Source organism: Corvus moneduloides, chromosome 2, assembly GCF_009650955.1.
Source record: "Corvus moneduloides isolate bCorMon1 chromosome 2, bCorMon1.pri, whole genome shotgun sequence".
NCBI classification, from domain to species: Eukaryota; Metazoa; Chordata; class Aves; order Passeriformes; family Corvidae; genus Corvus; species Corvus moneduloides.
Genome location: NC_045477.1, coordinates 92,413,344 through 92,432,910, shown reverse-complemented (window position 1 = coordinate 92,432,910; position 19,567 = coordinate 92,413,344). Strand labels below are relative to the sequence as shown.

The following is a 19,567-nucleotide window of genomic DNA, read 5'->3' as shown; positions in this document are numbered from 1 at the left end:
GCCCATGGGAAGCAGTGGATGAATTCCTTGTTCTGCTTTGCTTTATGTATTAATCTGTCTTTATCTTGATGTGCAAGTTTTCTTACTTTTACTCTTCTGTGCTTTTAGTCTCCTGATTCTCTCCCCCATCCCATGGGAGGGAAGTGAGTGAGTGAGTGAGTGAGTGGAGCTGAGCTGCCTTTTGGAGTTAACATACAACAGATTGCTGAGTGGCAATAGTAACATATCATTTACAACACCAAGCTCTTAAAAGCATGAATAGTAAAAACATGAGAACTCATACTCCAACAACTCAGGAATATCTCGTTTTCTTGAGATGAGGACAAAGGAATTACACTCTAACCAATCCTAAGAAAACTATTTTGCAAGTCAAAACTTCCCTCTCTGAGAGAGACAAGGATGTAGTAACCACAGTATAAGCTGAGAAGAACCAGGACATATTTTAGCTGAGTAGAGAAAGAAGAAGGTCACCTCCCACATCTATGAGACAGGAAGAATCTGCAGGGTCAGGAAATGTGAAGACTTTTCTGAGAGGCAGTGACTGAAGATGCAAGGTTGTGGTCTGAAATGACATGGCAAATGGCTGTTCTCCACAGTGACTGAGAATGGTGCCATAGGGAGAGCTTGTGGGAGGAGATGAAGAAATTTGCTTCAGCCATGAGGAACTCACTGATGTGGTGACAAGGAGACATCAGTTTGTTTTCAGTTTGAATGAGAGTGGATAAATCTGGTTATAAATGCACTTGTGAATTTCAGGACAGAGACAGAAGTTGAATTTGTGCCTTGCAGTCAGTAGGTCAGGTAGGTTAAGGAAGGGATGGAATCTCCCAGATCTGTTTGAGGAGAAATCAATGGAGAAACTGGCACGAGGAATGCCAGTGGAATTGCAGCAGGTGGCCCAGCACTGAGTCAGAGATGAACTCCAGGCAGCAAAAGTAAACAGCACTCAGCATGCTTACAGATAAGAGGGACAAGAGCGAGATGTAGCTGTGGAGGCAAGCAGGTTCAACGTGTGTTTTCAAAGTGGAGAGATTAAACACACACTTGTTTTGAGAGGAGGGAGAAGCCAAGGCAAATAACAATGTACAGAGAGGAATAGAAAAAGAGGTAAGCAAGCACCAGGGAGGAGAGAAGACAGAATATCTTGTTCCGCTTAATGCTTGTATCCATTTTGCAGATCAGAACTGTACTAATTTGGGAAGCAGTTTATATAATCCATAAAAATGCATTTTATTAGCCTTTTTTTTACTTTGAATCACTGACTTCTAAAGAATGAGAACAGCCATAAATGCTATTGTCTCCACAGGCAGCAATTTGAAAATAGAAGATGCATGGTTACACGATAAGTGTATTTTCTTCATAAAAAATGTTTGCAAAACAGGTTTAAAATAAGGAAAAAATAACCTTAAAATATTCCATACCTCAGAAAATAACAAAATGTCTTCTTATTTTCCCCTGGTAGACCACGCAATGCAGATTACTTTATGCAGGAAGCTAAACGGAAGAAGCATAAAGCAGATGCAATGGTGAGAACATTTTCTTTCCAGTTACATTGCTCCAAATAATTTTTGCAGTGCAGTTTCTTCATCAGTGCAGTATTGCTGGGGTAATTATAAAATCTATTATAAGGATGGCTAGGCTTGTTAAATTAAGAAATGTTTATATAATCAAATGTTCATAGCCCAATAAACTATGACTTAACAAATAATGACTTACTGAGATAAAGGCCTGGATAAATAAAACTTTCCATTTATCCCTTTGCTTTAATTAGTAACTACAGTAATGGAGGCTGCCTAAAGGATCCACGTACCTATCTTCTCAGTTTAACTAGCTGGCTAGGTCCTATAATTGCATCTCCAAATTTGGTCTGGTAGCTGAAGTATTTGTACTTTTTTTTAAGAGCTTTGGCTTTTCAGTGCCAAAAGAATACTGGTTTCATGGCAGATGTTTCCCAACATAATCAGAAGCACACAAGGAATCTGTGTAACCCTAGAGGAACACCTAGCACACAAAGTACTGTTGCAACAAACAGATACTTGACCTTGTCTAAAAATATAGTCAGTAAGAAAAAGGGGAATCTGAGGTCATATGGAGCACTGAAGAGATGCTTGTCTTTCCAACCAAATGGGTGCAACAAAGTATGCAGTGCTGCAGCAGAGCTCTGCTTAGCTGTGCCTCAGTTTTCTCCAAGGCTGTCTTTGTCCAGCACCACGGATAAGCCAGCACAGCCCTAACAACATGAGGTCTCTGGGATGGCAGAACATGGGTGGACCCTGCATTGGCATGGCTGCTTGGCAGGTGGGAGTAGCTGCATTCCTGCCTTGCTCTGTTAGACAGACACTTTGCTATCATACCATCAGGAAAGAAGAAACGTGGCTCAGAGCCTCTGTTTCTTCACCTCTTTTTTCCCAGCTGTGCAGAATGTAAAAAGGCCAAGGAAGCAGAAGCAGGTCTTTCATTTAGGACACTAACACTGAGTTTTACATTCTACCTGAGTTTATTAGCACAAATTTCTATGGTTTATTCAGTTCCATATTACTCTAAAGTGAGTCTTAAAATCAGAAAATATTGTGGAGAAGTACAAATGGTGCATTTTAGTGTGTTGCTTTAAACAGAATGGAAAGGATCACTTAATATGCAAAGGAAATTCTTAGCCTGGAGAGAAATGTTTTTATGGCAGACTCCCAGAAAGAGGAGTTGCGAGCATTATTCTCTGCTCTGCCACAAGTTTGCTGCATGAAAGTCACCTAGGCATGGTTTAAATAGCCTTCTATCAATATCAGGTGGCTGAAATATCCTCCCCATTCAGCTTCCCTACACAGTGGACCAGCACCTTTCTTACACCTTTTGAACAGCCCTTTGCAGGTGCTTTCTCTTCCTCCCTGGCTGTGTAGGCATCCTGGGGAAAATGCCATATTGCCAAAGTGCCTCCAGGCACTTTGAATCACCTTGCTGAGCTTGACACCACCTACTTTGGCACTGCACTACCTGACACAGGCACTTAGAGTGAGCAGCTTGAAAATTACTCTAAGTCTCTCTGCTCCTCAGTCCCCCATCTGTGAAATTGGGATAATAGCACTTTCCACCCGCACTGGAGCATCAAGGGGAGAAATATAATAAAAAGTTTGTGAAGTTCTCTGGTATGATCGCAGTGGGAGTCATATAAGAACCTAAAATAGATTGAAGCTAGTGTGCCATTCCAAAGTTACTATTTAAAATCTTTATCCCTTGGAAAAGAATAAGGTCCATTAACCTTTCACTGTGTGCATCAGATTTCAACCAAATGCATCCAGTCCATTAATGGGCTTTATGTACTGCAGGAATTCCGACTGAAGGAGAGAGAAGTCAGGACAGAGAGGTATTAGTATGATTCATCTCTCTCTTCACATCAAAAATGAAATTCTGAGGGCAGATAAGTGGCATGTAAGTGTACACATGTGAACATTATATGCATATTTGCATATACACTGTTACTGAGGACATGCATATATATGTATGTAAGTGCACAAACACACACACAGAGTCAAAGAAGTACCAAAAATAGGAGAAGAAATGGGGTGAGGAAGGAGGATGGCAGAATATGCTGAGGGAGCAGAGCAGTCCCTGAAAGAGGAGGAGGATATAGAAAGCAAATTCCTGACAAGAGGAAAACAATGCTGAAAATGGTAGGAATAAAGAAGACAGGAGAACAGAGATGAGCCTTTGTATAAGAGTTAGTAGTCAAAGTATTTAATTCTCTTCTCTTAGTTCACGATATCCATTACCTTTCTTTGTTGAGTGATAAAAATCTATGTTTGCAAAGATGTGTGAAACTCGTTTAAATGAAGGTTGGAACAAAAGGCAGCATGAGTTTGTGGAATTTCCAGCGCTGGAGGAGTTTTGACAAACACTGTTGGGAATGTCCTAGGCAGAGCCAACCCTTCTTTGGACACAAGAGTGTGGAACAAATAATACCTCAGAGCCTTTTTTAGCTCTGTTTTCTGTATCTTATGATTTTCACTGATGCACAGGGTTTGAGGGGTATTAGCTTTCTCACAGGAAAAATTGTGAATCTGAAGATATATCAACTTGTGTCAAGTTTACAATATATGTTGAGAAAATCCCATCAAATGTAACCACATCTTGATGATTACGTTATATCTCTGTGTCCTTATTTTTTTCTCTCTAGGTGGAGAAGTTTGGAAAGGCACTGAATTATGCAGAAGCAGCACTATCTTTTATTGAGTGTGGAAATGCAATGGAACAAGGCCCAATGGAATCTAAGTCCCCTTATACCATGTATTCAGAAACAGTTGAACTGATCAGGTAGGAAAGGGAGGAGATGATCCCAGAGGTTACTCTGTGAAAACGTGCTCATCTGCATTATCATAGTTTCATACATGCAGTAAAAGGGTAGAAGTGAACTCCTTACAAGGACCTGGTTATGTAATATATATGTAATGTATATGTATTATTTGTGATTTCTTTGGAAATTAAATCAAGAAACTGTGAAGAATAAAAAAAAATGAAACAAACAAAAACACAAACAAAAAACCCCAAAGATTTTCATATTATTTGAATTGCAAATTACTTCAAGAGTTTAATGATGTAAGTCCTGAGCTACTCAATGGAGGAAACTAGTAATCCATACTAACAAAACATTCTCATGGAGTGCTAGCTTGAAAAATGTTGCAACACGTTTAAGATTGCTGTTTAAAGATTACCTGAAAGAAGATGTGAACAGTGATAGAAAAATGGACACTCAAAGTCCATTTGATGTGTGTGCTCCTAATATAGCCAGTGGAGTCAGCAGCACATCTCACCCCAGGGCTATCCCTACCTTTAGTCACCTTCATGGCTCTCCAAACAGGGCAGTCTAGAATTCAGTGCCATCCACAGTCCCTCTGAAGAAAATATGTCTCTTAAGTCCTTTTCTCCATTATAGTTGGTACTTAATATTATTGGCAGTGTCATTGGTAGAGAAAACAGAGGTCAAAATAACTGCAGCAGCTGAGGGACTCTGCAAGAGAGTGACCCCAGACACACTAATGGAGAAATCTGCACTGGCAGTGACCATGCTATCATTCCTCAGGACAGTAGACCATGCAGTTCTTGTCAGGATTAAGTTCATAGGAAGTAACACATTTTCATTTTTAATCATATTCATAATGAATCAGAGCTGCTAAAACAAAAGCATTCTTTTGGACTCGGTGTTGATGTGAAGATTTTCTCGCATGTTAGTAATTCCACTGGCATTTTATTCCACTTAGGGCTGTCTTCTCATGCATTTCAGTGGACTGAGGCCAGCTTTCTAACTGGAAGGTTATTGAACAAAATCAAATACTTTTTTTCTGTAAGAGAATAGTACATTCCATCTCTGCAATTTTTTCCTTCTTTTTTTTTCCATCTCTGTAATTCTTCCCTTTTTTTTTTTTTTTCCCCAAAAGGCAGAAAGCTCTTTCTTTGTCTGCCCTGTCTTTTCTCATGGTAGTAAATATATGGTCCTAACTCTGGAAATGAATTTTGCTTGCAGATCCATAGCTTTCAATAATGTGTGTAGCTGTGGCTGTGTTGTAGTGTGATTTGCTGTTGATCTCGCTGCAACTCAGAAAAATAAGTGGTTTGCTAGGTATGCCTGTAGAAACAAAATGTTCGTACTGAATCTTTGCATAGGTATCAGAATTAGAGTTTGAAAGCAAAGGTAAGAAAAAATCACAAGCAGCTAATTATGGGGGACAGGTATTTTTCTGGAAGTGAGCCCAGAAGCGCTGTGTGTTGTTCTAACCTTGTCTGTTGTTCAGGTATTCAGCTGGAAGCTGAGATTTCCAGAAACCAATTTGTGATTGCATAGCACATACACTCTTGAAACAGCAATGCTACCTCTGTGGATCTTTAATATTTATAGAATTTGAATGTAATGTCATGTGAGCAAAAATAGCTCTGAGCCACATGTTCCCCCTCTGCCATGCTGTGCTCGGAGGAGCAAATCTGGGTAGACACACTCAGAACTGGCAGGGTGAGGTCAGCACCAGCTTCCAGGCAGGCTGTCTGCCTTTAAACACTCCAAAACCCTTTCTGCATGAACTCTGTGTAACTGGGTCTCCGCAGCAGCGGAGGTTATTTCGGTAGGACAGTGTCACCTCGCCAGCTAGGCTCCCCTCTGGACTGACAGATGATCAAGGGAGTTCACAGCTGTTTAAAGAGTGCAGGGATGCACTACTAATGGCAAAATAGCTCTGAAACACAACCAGGAAAAACACATGTATGTCTGGTAACTTGAGCAAATATGTATAAAGGGGCAGATCAAACAACATTGGCCAGCGTAGCTCTCTGATCAGTAATATAAAGCTGTGTCAGTTAACTCACACTGGCTTTTTTCTTCTTGCTTAAGGTATGCAGTGAGACTAAAAACCCACTCAGGCCCCAACGCCACGCCAGAAGACAAACAGCTGGCAGCATTATGGTTAGTAGATCAAGCTTTCCTCAAAAGGCTTCTTTTCTGCAGTGAGCCAGTTCCTGAAAATCAGATGCTGGATGCAGCCAGATAGAATTATGTTCTCTAGTGAAATTAAGAGAATACTTTCTGCTCTGGGAAGGCCCAGCCCTTGTAGCACTACCAGGTCTGCATTCTGTCTCTCTAAATAGGCGATTCGTACTTATTTATTGACTGTGACAGGTTGGCTATGCTACATCAGTGTAATTAATTTTTAAATGCATGATGGTTTGTTGTTTTTATGACTGATGTACTTTTGTACCAACAGCTTGGTAAGTTTTTTTGTGGCTGATATTTTAGGCTCAATAATCATAAATTGTATTTATATTATACGAAGGGCAATATGGCGATGGGGATAATTAAGCCCCTTGGATTATCTACTAAATTGAGATTTCTAAATATATATGTAAGCACCTTAGATTCTATAGGATGATTGCCGATTGCTAGTAAAATACTAGAATGTTATTAAAATCATTTTTAATTTAATATCTATGTAGTTAATACATAAAATACCTATTACATGGTTACTGAGTCTCAGTAAGTGGACATTTACAATCAGCAAGTGTGTTTTTAACATCTATTAACCATCTGTTAAAAATCCAAATTAAATGCATGTTTAGCCTCCATAAATAAGGAGCCCTAATTAATCATTTGTATAAAAAGGAACAAAATATTCAGAGATTCAATTTTTTTTAAAATGCCCTTTCGCTGTCACTGGTTTTCTGTCCCATCGGGAGGCCCACAGAATGCATTAATGGCGATTGCTTTAAAAATGCTTAGGTGGGAAAATGACTAAAGAACGGTTTAAAAAGGACATATAAAGCCGTGTTACAAAGGCTTGCTGAGAACTGCCGGAGCGCTTCGGTGCGTGCGGAAACACATCCAAATTCAGGGAGCCGCTGCATCTGTTCCAGCAGGAGAAAGGTCAGCGCGAGGGAAAGCAGACGGAGCCTTCTCTGGGCGATGAATGGCAATCTTAACTCACCGTCTGCCAGCCAGCAGATGAGCTGACACCATTTGCATATGTGCTGTACCTGTGAAGGTGACAGAGGGAGAGTGATGGTGGTGGCTGCGCGGCCGCCGCATCCCGCGGCTGCTCCCGGCGCCCGCCGGGCAGGCTGCCAGCCCGCCCGCTCCCGGCCCGCTTCTCCTGGGGAGACACTGTCCTCCAGCGGCGGCGGCCGGGATTTCACCGCCGCGCTCCGGGCAGCAGCCAGGCAGGCTCAGCAGCCCTGGCGGGGATTAATTTTCTCGGGGACAATTTGCTAATTCGAGGCGTTCATTGAGGTGTGGGCAACTCTTGGGCGCAGGGAGATGGGGAACACTCTGCACTTCCAAACTCAAGGCACCTTCTGGTGCTCCGGATTGGCTCCAAGACTAAATACTGCTTTTAAAAACAAGGCCTCTGCTGCCAAAGGAGAAGCAAAACACACAGGGGCTTTTCCTTTGAAAGTGGAGTTCCTGTAGTGGGGCGCTTTCACACTTGCCCCAGTTTTCACACTTTTTCAGTCAAAAAGCTTGCTGGGAAGAGGTGGTGGTGATTCTCACTTTGGAAAGTAGACTGGTATACCTAAAGCCACCGGCAAAGAAAAGAGCATATGTGTCTTGAATACTGACTATCAGCTATTGTGATACATAATTATAGTCAATAGCCATTACTCTCATTTAATTATGTAGCTTTAAAGATGTGTGGCACTCTGCAGACTAACGAGGAGCACAGGGGCAGGCAGTTCCAGTACAGCACGTTGAGATTTTCAGCCCACTGCTGGTTTCCTCTGGGGACCAAATCAGGCAAGTGACTTGGGAATAGCCTCCAGGCTCCAACAGTCTCTGTTCTGGTTTCCTACAGAGGAGCTTGGCCACTGAAATCTGTGCCAGATCCAAGGTTTCCCTTTATCCCAGACACCTCCAGCTGCTGGAAGAGACCACTGGATGTATACAAAATACATCCACTATAATTCGAGTTCACTATACAGGCTCCAGGCTATTGCAATAAAGTCCCGGGATAAGAGATCTCAAAAAGCTGTCTATGCATTTACAAGAAAAAATACAAATATATGTGTATGTTGGGTTCCAGGATGTCTCTTTTCATGGGAGAGGCTTCTGGCCAAGTGTGCAGACTTCAAGTCAGAATGAAGGCCTGGGAGCCCAGACTCTTCTGGGTATAGTTTGTTTAGTACCTCCCGGGTAGCATGTGTCAGCGTGAGCTGCCCTGGCTGTAGTACCTTGCTCTGCTCATGAATCCATAGCAAAGTGTGAAGTACTGCCAACAAATGATGATAAAAACTGTGAGCAAGGTGCTGTCAGCCTTCCACTCTGTGTTAGTGTGAGAATTTAAGATATTCAGGGGGATTTCTGTTCAGGAGTCACCCTTTACTTTCTGCTCTCCCTTATATTCCAGTTACCGCTGCCTGGCCCTTCTGTACTGGAGGATGTTCCGACTCAAGAGAGACCACGCAGTCAAGTATTCAAAAGCGCTTATTGAGTATTTCAAGGTGCATTATTTATGGCATGTTTTTAGATCAATGTGTCTTTACAGGAGATACAGCATCTTATTAGAACAGTAGCTGTGCTGGGATTAGTTTGTCCCCTGTGAAGTCAGTGGAGTTTTACTGTAGACTCCCATGGCAACATCTGAGCTCTAGCTAGTTCTGTTACCTTCACAAGGGTCCCTCTTTGAAAAATACACACTGTTTCCCTTCACAAAGGATGATAAATTTGTTGTACTAACAGGTATTTTCAGATTATTCTTGGTCGATTGTCTAGTGCTATCCAGCTCTGTTGTGAGTAGGTTTTGCAGATTTTGCTCTAAGAATCCCCTTCGGGATTACACTTCCCACTAGATTACCCATGAGTTGAAGACTTTGATCTAGATCAGTCCTCAGTGATAGATGCAGGCCTTCCACTCAGCAGCATCAGTAGGTAGGACAGTGCAGTGGGACATCTTCCACCCAGGGAATTGTCAAACAGCTCACAATGAGTTCAGCAGGAGTTGTACAGAGGCATCAGAGGGCAGACAGACCACCTGCCACGTACCTGACATGGCACTGTTGGCTTCCCCTTCCTGCTTTGCTTCACCTGCTACTGCTTCCATTTTTCACTTCTGACAAGTCCAAGCACTGCTTATTTTGAAAAAGACCGGAAGTCTCTCAAAATATTTTAATATATTTTCTTTGACAGGCAACCATTCTCTGGAAAGTATCTCAAGCACAAAATCTTTAAGGTGAAGCTCACCTAGCAGTCAATTCATCCAGCATTTGATGTACAAACACAAAAATTAGCCTTTATCTTCCTAATAATAATAATAATAATAATAAAAAAGAAAGAACATACAAATGTTTTAAGACAAACCACTTTGGGGGACCTGAACAGCCATTTGTCTTTGAACACAGGGCTCATCTGTTGGAGTTTTTTTGCAGAGGGAAGAACCTTGAAATGAAAAACATCCATCCTTTGACATTTTGTTAATAAAAAAATTCAAATACAAGCACAAATGCTCATGACCAGATTCTGAACACATGAAGACAGGGAAGGGAATTGACAGATCCGTTATTGTCAAATGGAAATTGAAGTCAATGTAATTGCTTCAAAAATTTAGCAATATATAATTCAACACATTATGTTTCTCTAACAATTACTTGATTTCAGGGGAAAGAAATATGTGCCTATTGAAGTATTTTATTTTTCTTGACCAGTTCAGAGAATAGCTGTTTTAAGAACAGCTCTCAACCATGTAAAATGTCTCCTGCTAGCACACACTGTTTCACAGCAAACATAAAAAGGACTTACACTCTTCTGTAGCCAAGAAGAGTTTGGTTTTTTGCAGAGCTCCTGCTGATACAATGATAGCATAGCTTCACATTAGAAAGTATTCTCACCTTTGAAAGCAAAAATGGGGAAAAAAATCCATTTGCTATAATTTTCAGTGGAAAACAAGCCAATTCTCCACTCCTTTCGTATTTGGTATCTAAAAGCTTTCAAAACCAAGTGACATGAAATGCTGACTGCATTAAGAACTTCCACATGTATTATCAATCAGAGAAAGATTTTAAACCTTGTCACACATTTGCAGGGAAAATTAGACACACTTTTATTTTAGAAAAGAAAAAAATACTATTTAAATCTCCTTTAAGTGGTTTTTTTCCGTTACAAAAAAAATGAATGCAGCAGAGAATTAAAAAGAAGTCACAGAAATTCAGGGGCCTGGCACATATGAGAGCATAAAGAAACCAGGAGAATGGGTTGCAGTAGGGAAGGTGGCATAAGAGATGGTCCCTTACAACATTGCACTTTTTAGAATCCTTACCTCCACCTTTCTGGTGCAGAACTGAGAGGAAGTTGAAGCAATATACCTAAAATATGAGAAAAAAGGTGTATGGGAAGTTGTACAATAAGGCAGAGGTTGGTTAGATTTACAGTGGAAGTATCCTTGACTCCAGTTTTCAAATCTTCCTGCTTCCAACTCTGTAAGTAAATAACAGGTACTCAGTTTCCATTACACTAGAGAGATGAAGACAAGTAGTTCTGAGAGAGATCAGACAAGAAAGGGAAAAAAACAAAGAATCTATTCTATAAGAAGATCAAATGCTGAGGATTCCCAGGTTGGTTCTATTTAAGATGGTAAACGAGAATTTTTCCTTTTTTATCTTTTCACACCTTAGCTTTTTCCTGTTAAAAAAAAAAAAAGGAAAACCCCTCTGAAGGAAGAACCCCTTGTGGGACACTCCAAAGCTTATTTTTCATATCACATACCTGGGACACAGAAGACCCAGTGTCAAAATGCATGAAGAATGACAGAGTGCACACAGCACTGGTACGATTACTGCTAAAATACAGCCAGTGTTGGGGTGCACATAAAAGATGTGGAAACCCAAGAGGCTGTTCAGAAGACACATAAAAACTGAGGAAACAAACTTTTTTGAAGAGAGGCTCAGGAGATGTGTCCAGTTTAGTGCTGAATGGGTTAAGAGATCATTGTGTACATAGAAACAGAGCTGATAATTTGCAGATGTCATGCAGTACTGCTGGCTTTGGACCAACAGAATCCAAAAGCTAGCACTGAAGTTAGGAGGATTCCATCTTGAAACTGAAACAGCATTTGTGAGGTCTGCTAAACACAGAACACAGGAGAACAAGGAGGATAAGTAGTGTCTAAGAATTCCTATATGGCTAGCTGTCCTTTTTAGAAGGAAAAAAATAAGATAAATTTAAAAAGTAATTTAGCTTCTTTTAGAAGTGCCAGGATTGGTGGGAAACATGAATTGCAGATGGTGAACACTGCAGGATTACTCCTGGCCTTGAAATCCATGAACATCTGAAGTCCCTTGTTTACCATTTTCCCTTACTAAGCCATGAGAGACCGAGAGTTTTTGTACTGCTGGAACTGCTTGTAACTCCTGCAGTTTACAACACCTGCAGCCTTGCCTTTAAGACAGTATCCATAAACAGATCTCAAGCTGCAGGACTTTGTCTGGTCTCACATGGATGTCAGGAAGAAAGGGCTGTTCTCCAGCACACAATTACCTGCAGGTATGGCTTCAGGAGAGAGCACAAGGAGGTTACTTTCCTCTGAAGAATCAGACTGGCCATTGCTGAATGTGAGGATGTGGATGGGATGAACTAGAAAAGCTTGGTTTCTTACGACTTCTTTCTCACAGGCCTAGGACTAAATCAGTCACTTGGGAGAGGGGTGGAGTTTTTCCACAGGTCCAATGGTCGGGAATCAGCCACTGAATTCCCTTCAATTCCTGGAGGTTTAACTACTAAAATTATTTTCGCTATCCAGTCTCCATTACTGCTGACACCTGAATTTCTCCTGCTCTGTAAATACAGTGCTTGTACAAGGTAATCTCTCCTCAAGCAATTAAATTCTTTAGCCTAAGCACGGTATACCAGAGAGAGTCTTAATGACTCCAAGTATGCAAGAGATGTCAGTAAATGATCTAATGGCCCCTTCTGGGGATTTCTGGGGAATCCTTCACCTAGGAAAGCCACCGGTCTATGTGGGCAGTCTCTCTGACCTTGTGAATGCTGCCATGTTCAGACCAAGGGGAACAGCTCCACAAGGAGCAATCATGAGGAAGATTTTTGAGCCTGGTGGTTAAAACACCCACTTGAGCTGCAGATCCCGATTCACATCCCTGTGGATGCCAGGCTAGCAGATTTGCAAATTCTTGCAGGTCCTAGGGGAATAACGTTTGTCATTGGGGGCAGGAGAGTGGGAGGAAATCTTTCTCATTTTCTTCATCACAAGAAATTGCAGCCTAAACTTCACAAAGAGTCCTGGCAGCACTTTTTTTTCTGATTTCCGAGGATTTCTGTGAAAAGTTGCCATTTCACCTAATGTTCTCCTAGTCAGCCCCTACGCCAGGGTGTTTAACAGACTGTGTTCTGCAGCACTGCTTCATCATAACACCAAACTAGGCTGAATGGGTTTCTTGCATCATGAGATGCAATTGCATCACTTTCTTTACATTTCTGTACTTTTATACTCTTTAATGTTTTCATTTTGTAGTGTTATATAAATTACATGCATGGTGAATTACTCTTTCCTTTCCAGAATTCATCAAAAGCTGCCCAGAACCCATCTCCTTGGGGTGCCAGTGGAAAGTAAGTTGCACAGAAACTTATATCAGATTGTCAGTCAGAAACCATATATTTTTACCTGTGGTTTATTCAGATACTCTCATGTTTTTAATCCAAATACCTTTTAAATAACTGTATTAACATCGGTTTCCAGGAGCACAGGAACTCCATCACCTATGTCCCCTAGCCCTTCTCCAGTCAGTTCTGTAGGATCCCAGGGGAGCACAGGAGCCCCTTCCCCATCTCCTATCATCAGCATCCCGCAGCGCATTCATCAGATGGCCGCCAACCATGTCAGCATCACCAACAGCATTCTGCACAGCTATGACTACTGGGAGATGGCTGACAACCTGGCCAAGGAAAACAGAGGTGAGCGAGGCAAGGCAGTGGCCTGTTCTAGAAGACTGACACATGATTTGGATCAGGAAAATAACTATTTTGATACGAAACCCAGCTGCAAAGTAGGACTGCGGAGGTGATTTTTTTCTTCAGTCTGTTCCTAGTCTGTTCCAAAATAGCTCAAAAAGGCAATTTTGATAGCTGTCTTGTTCAGAAGAGTTGAGCCAGGACTTGTGACAGACAGGTCACAGACTTGGCTGTGAGTAGCACTTACTGCCATCTGTGTCATTCTAGAGAAGAAGGTTTGTGGGAAGTAAGACAGCTTCCTGGCCCCAAAGTCATGGAGCTGCATGGGATGTGTTTAGCCAGACCACATCAAAAAGCAGGAGCACACCTCCTTTCTCCAGAACGAATGAACAGCCCCTAGCCCTCCCCCCATCCATAGCAGACACAGATTGGAACAAGGTGCCTGCAGCAAACTTCTCTCAGGTGAACTGGTTTCTGTGAGCAAATGCCTCAGCATCTGACTTGATGGTAAAGTATTCCTTGGTTTTCAGGCTAATTTGTGTATTTAAGGCAAGGACATGGGCAAGATGTGAATCAAAATGAGGGCACCTAAATGTAGGTGTGTAGATATGAGTCGGGGGGCTCATCTCCCATTGCAGTTGATGGAGCTTTGTTCAATACAGACAGCGCTTCAGAGTGCTGTTCAGTTCACCCTGAAAGGGAGACAGGGATACAATTCACTGAGGTATCCTTACCTACACTGCCACTCCAAAACTCTCCTGTACATCCTGAGTTAGATCTGCCAGTCCAGGCTGTAAGTATCAACTCACTGAGAGCATCTCAAATGGGTGCTACATGCCTCTGAGTAGACAAATGAATTGCCCCTGTCCGTGGCACAGGGGTTGGAACTGTCTGATCTTTAAGGTCCCTTCCAACCCAAACCATTCTGTGATTCTAGGTCCTGACTGGCTAATTAGCCAAATTACTCTTTAGGCTAGGTTGGCCATGTTGTACAGGCCTCTATTTCTCTATCATGGTAGCTTAAATATCTAGCATATCACAAATATATCACTGGACTTTGTGTGTAGACTTTTTGATCTAGTTGTCTTCAATTTCAGAATAAATCTTGCCCAACGCCTGTTTGCTTTATCAAGACTCAATGGAAATTAATGAAAAGCAAAGCTGAAGAACTCACTGCTTTGTTCTTTAAAAAGAAAATTGTTGTGCATCAGCCTGTAACATCATGAACCACAGGGCTTTAAAATTATTCTCACCAGCACTAAACTTTCATTCCCATGGAATGTTCAGCCTGACTCAATTTACAAGAGAATAAAATTTATTAAAGGGTGACAAGTAGCAAATAAAGATTCACTCTTCTGATGCTGAATCTTTTTTTTTTCCCTGCAGACTTTTTTAACGACTTGGACGCATTGATGGGACCTATCACCTTGCACAGCAGTATGGAGCATTTAGTTCAGTACACTCAACAAGGACTTCACTGGGTGCGGAATAGCGCTCACTTGTCATAATGACTGTGTGCCATTCACATGGACAGTATCCCTTTCATGGATAATTCAGTTATTCTGGACACTGTGCTACAGAAATAGTCAGCTACAGCATTGATCCAAACAAAGGTGAACATTTCTTCAATATTGAGCAAAGTTTTTCTGAGTATAGACATGTATGTGTGTAGAGGTACAATATACAGTGATGTCTCTTCAGAATGAATTGTTCTGTATCACTCTCCAAACATTTTCATGAATACTATAAAGAACTGATCTTAATGCACAAACATACCCTTTCTATTCTTGTACTGAAAAACTCAGAAACCAAAATCTTATGGGTTGATTGAACCAAGTGCAATAAGCACAGATCCTTGTTCAGGAAAGCTCACAATAGATTCTTAACTTTAAGCTTTTACTGAAATCCTGATGACTTCAGCAGAGCTTAAGCACATACACAGGGGCTTTCCTGAACTGGAAGGAATGAGGGCAAATCATAGACATGGAGAATTTTTACTGCGAGCATGGACACATCACAGAAGTTTCCATATTAATGTGCCATCTCCCTGTTACTTCTCCACTGGAGCACAGAGAGGAGTTGAGTAGTCCACATTAAGTTGGAGAAAGACAGCATTCCTTCATGTGCAATAAGTTTCAACAAATTGCATGCATTTCTTTATCTCCTGTCTTTTTAAATAACTTTACCTCTTGTTCAGCTCCTCACCAACAGTGCAACCTACGGTATTGAGCAAAAGGAAGGCCTGAAAACAGATATGCTGGTAGCAAGAACTTAAAAGAGATGGTGGATAATTGCATTCTGTTACTGACGGTAAATAGATAAGGAAAACTATGGCAAACAGTAGTCCACTTAGGAAAGAAAATGTGTTAATTTCAGCTGCACACACAGAGAGACGGATATTTAGAACAGTTGTTGGCTTTGCATGGGAAGGCTTCATTCTGCAGATTTTGACTTTCATATCTTTTTCATCTAGCAGAAGCTTGCAACATTTTCTTCCAGGCTGTAGTGGAGCATTACATGCAATTTCCTTTATCTGGGAAGCTGAGTTTGCTGCTCATCAGGCTAAGAACTGTTTCCTATCATAATCCTCTCGCTCTTTATGCATAATCCTCAACTAGGCTTTAACATTTCTTGATTTATGGGATGTTTTCAATTCCTGTTGACAGGCTGTGTTTTTCATGCCAGAAGAATTAATCCCACAATAATTGGAGTTTAATTTGGGTCAGATGAGGTCAAGGCCAGTTTATATCAACTGTGCTTGCACTCAGTGCATTTTCGTTCATTTTCAGTGGTTTTCACATATTTTGGGGGAGAGGGTCTCTGTATTGGAAATATATTTTTTCTTTGCAATCAGATTTGCTGCCTTTACTCAAATTAGCAGCTCCAGTGACTTTCAGTGGACTGTTCTTGTCCGAGTCATTAGCTGAACCCTTTTACTGTTATTTTCTAATCTAATTTGCTTACATATTAAAAAAATGTGAGTACAAAACACACTTTCATTAGAAGATACAAGTGGAAGTAGCCACTGATACAAATGGTTGATTAATTGGTCCTTGCTGCCTTTTTTTTTCCTCCCCCATTTTTGAAGAGCTGCATTTTGAAGAAAAGATACCAAACAGTGTGGCACAATTTCTTAGTCAAATGTCTTTGGTAGCACAGACTCCATGTACCCCGTGGTAAAGAGTGGGCTTTACTGAGCTCCACATAGCTGCGTTTTTCTGCCGAGGCTGCTCACCATAACTCCAGCTATTGCTCAGACTCAGAGCATTCACTGTGTTCTCTGAAGCAGCTACCAAGGAACTGCTCAGCCCCAAGCCATCCTGGGCCAATATTTATGTGCCCATCGGTGCTCAGATGCTTCCCCCCAAGAGAATCCCTGTGGCTGTGGTCACCTCTTAGCATGGACTCGAGTGTTTCAATGTGGCTGGCTTTAGGAGAGAACACATACTTGCCTTTAAATTACAAAATACATGATCTCTGAGTCCTGCCATCACTCTTAGCCCTGGCTGTCACCCACCCCAGAAGGAACACAATTTGTTTTGTCACAAGTTTGGTGGAGAACTTGATCGGTGCCTTTCTGTTTATCACTTGCCTGATCTCCGGCTGTGGAAGTCTGTCAGGATTTGCTAGACTAATAGCAACGGATTCTGTCGGCTGCTTCAGGGCCACACGCAGGTACTGCGGGATTTCTCCTCAGACCAGGAAAGTGAAACTCCAGCTAGATTAGCTTCTGTTTTCTTTGACGGTGCCTATGATGTTTATCTTCAGATAAGTTGGGGGGGTTGGGAGGCCTTTCTAATATTTAATGTTGATAAATTTTAGAAGTAACATGTATTACTTGCCTTAAATGGAGTTTAGTTTTATTGCACATGTGGCATTTGAGTTTCAAATATGGAACTTTGAAGCATGTTTATTTTACTAAGATTGGGATATTTTTCTTAATCATGATGAACTCTTTATATGGATATATGTCAAGAAACTTCAAAAAAATGCAAGAATTAATGCTGTTCTGTTGTAACATTTCCAAGTACTAAGCATCTCTTGTAGATGATTGTCCTTTCCTGTACATTGTTCTTGTATTGAATTATTTCAGCTAAAATTCCAATTGCTTCCATGGAAGTCTTACTGGTTTTTAGTTTTTGTGCTGGCATCATCTGTGTTGTCTGATGAGCACACTGAGCCTTAATTTCTGGTGGTGCAACGGGATGAACAGATTAGAGGGTTTGGCCTTCTCTCCATAGGGTTTCTTGCAGCTATACTAATTTAGTGAGGTTATTTAGAATACTCTTTTTGTGCAGGCTATTTGCTGTATAGGGTTGCTGCTGATTGGATGACTGAACGTGGCATGGTAACAACAAATACATAATTTCATCATCTTAGGGCCTGCTCTGCAAAAGTGCATGTGACTTCAGGTCTGGTCCAGTTAAGCATAAGCACTACTTTAAGAACCTGAATAGTCTTAGGTATATCACACTCTGTGTCCAAGATGCTCTGTGTGTTTTGGATGGGACCAGAGAAGACTGTCCTTCTTTGCAGTTCCATGAAAGACACTGACATTTTAGTCTCCTGTAAAAGTCTGGAAACATGCAGGCTTCTTTAGCCATAGCAACGTTCAGGTTCAGTTTTGGAAAAGTAAGAGGTCATTCTGTACAAATCCAGAAGGATTATGTCTGGAGCAAGAGGTTTGCTTACAAACAGAAGCTTCTGAATCAGTAAGACTTGATACAGCAATGGGAATGGATTCAAAGGAACCGTGTATTGCAGGTGGACATGACAAATACAGAACAGCCTATAGGATCCTCACAGACAGCAAGATCATACAGAGCCCTTGGCCTTAATCCTTTATAGTATTGCATGGTGGCATGAGTTTCAGGTAGGAACAAAGCATGTGCAGAGGTTCGAGTGTGGTCAAAAGCCAGGTGTAGTCCTTCCTATCACACGGCAGGATACCCAAACCCCTTGTTTGCCTATTTCTTTTGACCAAATAACACAGAGCTCCAAAGGAAGAGATTATAGTGAACAGAAGACCTTAGGTAAAGAAGGTTAAGAGGATCAAGCCCTAAGTGTAGATACAAACACGTGTATATACTGTAAATCTAAATAGTAATAGAAGTCACTCAGCATGAAGGATATTACTAGTGCCTACCATTGATCATTAAGTACTCATCACTGAGCAGCCATATCACCTCAGAAGTGCAGTAGCTGTTGTCAAAATAATTTGTGTAACTAATTAATTTATATGAAATGCACCTTTTGGACCGTGCCATAGTATCTCTTTTGTAATACAAATGTTCAACCATTTTTCATGGCTACTGATTCAAATCTGAAATGTCAGGATATCTTTTCTTCCCCAGATGAGGACATACACTTAGGCCTGGCTAAGCTGTACTTAGTTTATCTACCCAAGAGACTTTAGTTGTCACCAGCCTTAACACATGTACAGTATATGCTATTCACTGACTTAGTTGTAGGTTTTAATCCAAATGAAATTGGAATTTGCAAAATGACTTGGATTAATGGCATCTGCCTAGATATCCTGCAGATGTGACATTAAATTATTCATGATTTTAAGCAGGAAAGTTTGAATTTTATGTAAATAACAGTGGATGAATTCCTTGATCTTTTTACAAGATGATTTTTTTTAAATGAAAAGATTGTCAAAGCAATAGGTTTTTTAACTTTGCTAAATTTTTGGCAGGTCATGGGTTCATGGTAAAAGCTATATTAAGAGCATCTCCTTCTGCAATATGCCTTGTCTTTACATAATCCTCTTAATACTTAATATGTCAGAAAGAAATGTTTCTTGTTCACAGCGATGGCAACGTTTCCGTCCCCCATTCAGAGAGAATCCTCAAACTAAAGAATAAAATCTCTTGGCACAATAGAAATACAAATAATGCCTGAAGTATACAGACTTGTTAAGGTAACAACAAAAGTTTGTCTGGCACAGACCTAAAATGCCTCTCATTTTGGTATCTTTTCGTTATCATTTACATCACATATTTGACCTCATGTTTCAAACTAAAGAATTAGTCTAGTTTTCATGTCTTTAGAATGCCTGGTTGGTCTGATCAGTATCACAATTGTAATTGTTACATTAGGTTATGTGCTGTGCACCAAGGGCTGGGAAGACATTTAACCATA

General features: G+C 41.0%; 1 protein-coding gene across 2 annotated transcripts in view; it reads left to right on the top strand.

Moving 5' to 3' along the window:
• Positions 1-19,287, top strand: part of AFF3 (AF4/FMR2 family member 3) — a 318,221-nt gene extending 298,934 nt beyond the window's left edge. The window contains exons 15-21 of one of the 2 annotated variants that reach the window (XM_032100355.1): positions 1,463-1,526; positions 4,169-4,305; positions 6,371-6,442; positions 8,874-8,967; positions 13,032-13,081; positions 13,212-13,426; positions 14,810-19,287. In XM_032100355.1, coding sequence (XP_031956246.1) covers positions 1,463-1,526; positions 4,169-4,305; positions 6,371-6,442; positions 8,874-8,967; positions 13,032-13,081; positions 13,212-13,426; positions 14,810-14,931 — 754 coding nt within the window. In that variant the 3' untranslated portion in view covers positions 14,932-19,287. The remainder of the gene's footprint in view (positions 1-1,462; positions 1,527-4,168; positions 4,306-6,370; positions 6,443-8,873; positions 8,968-13,031; positions 13,082-13,211; positions 13,427-14,809) is intronic. The other variant, XM_032100356.1, reaches the window with a different exon arrangement.
• The last annotated feature ends 280 nt before the right edge of the window (positions 19,288-19,567 follow it).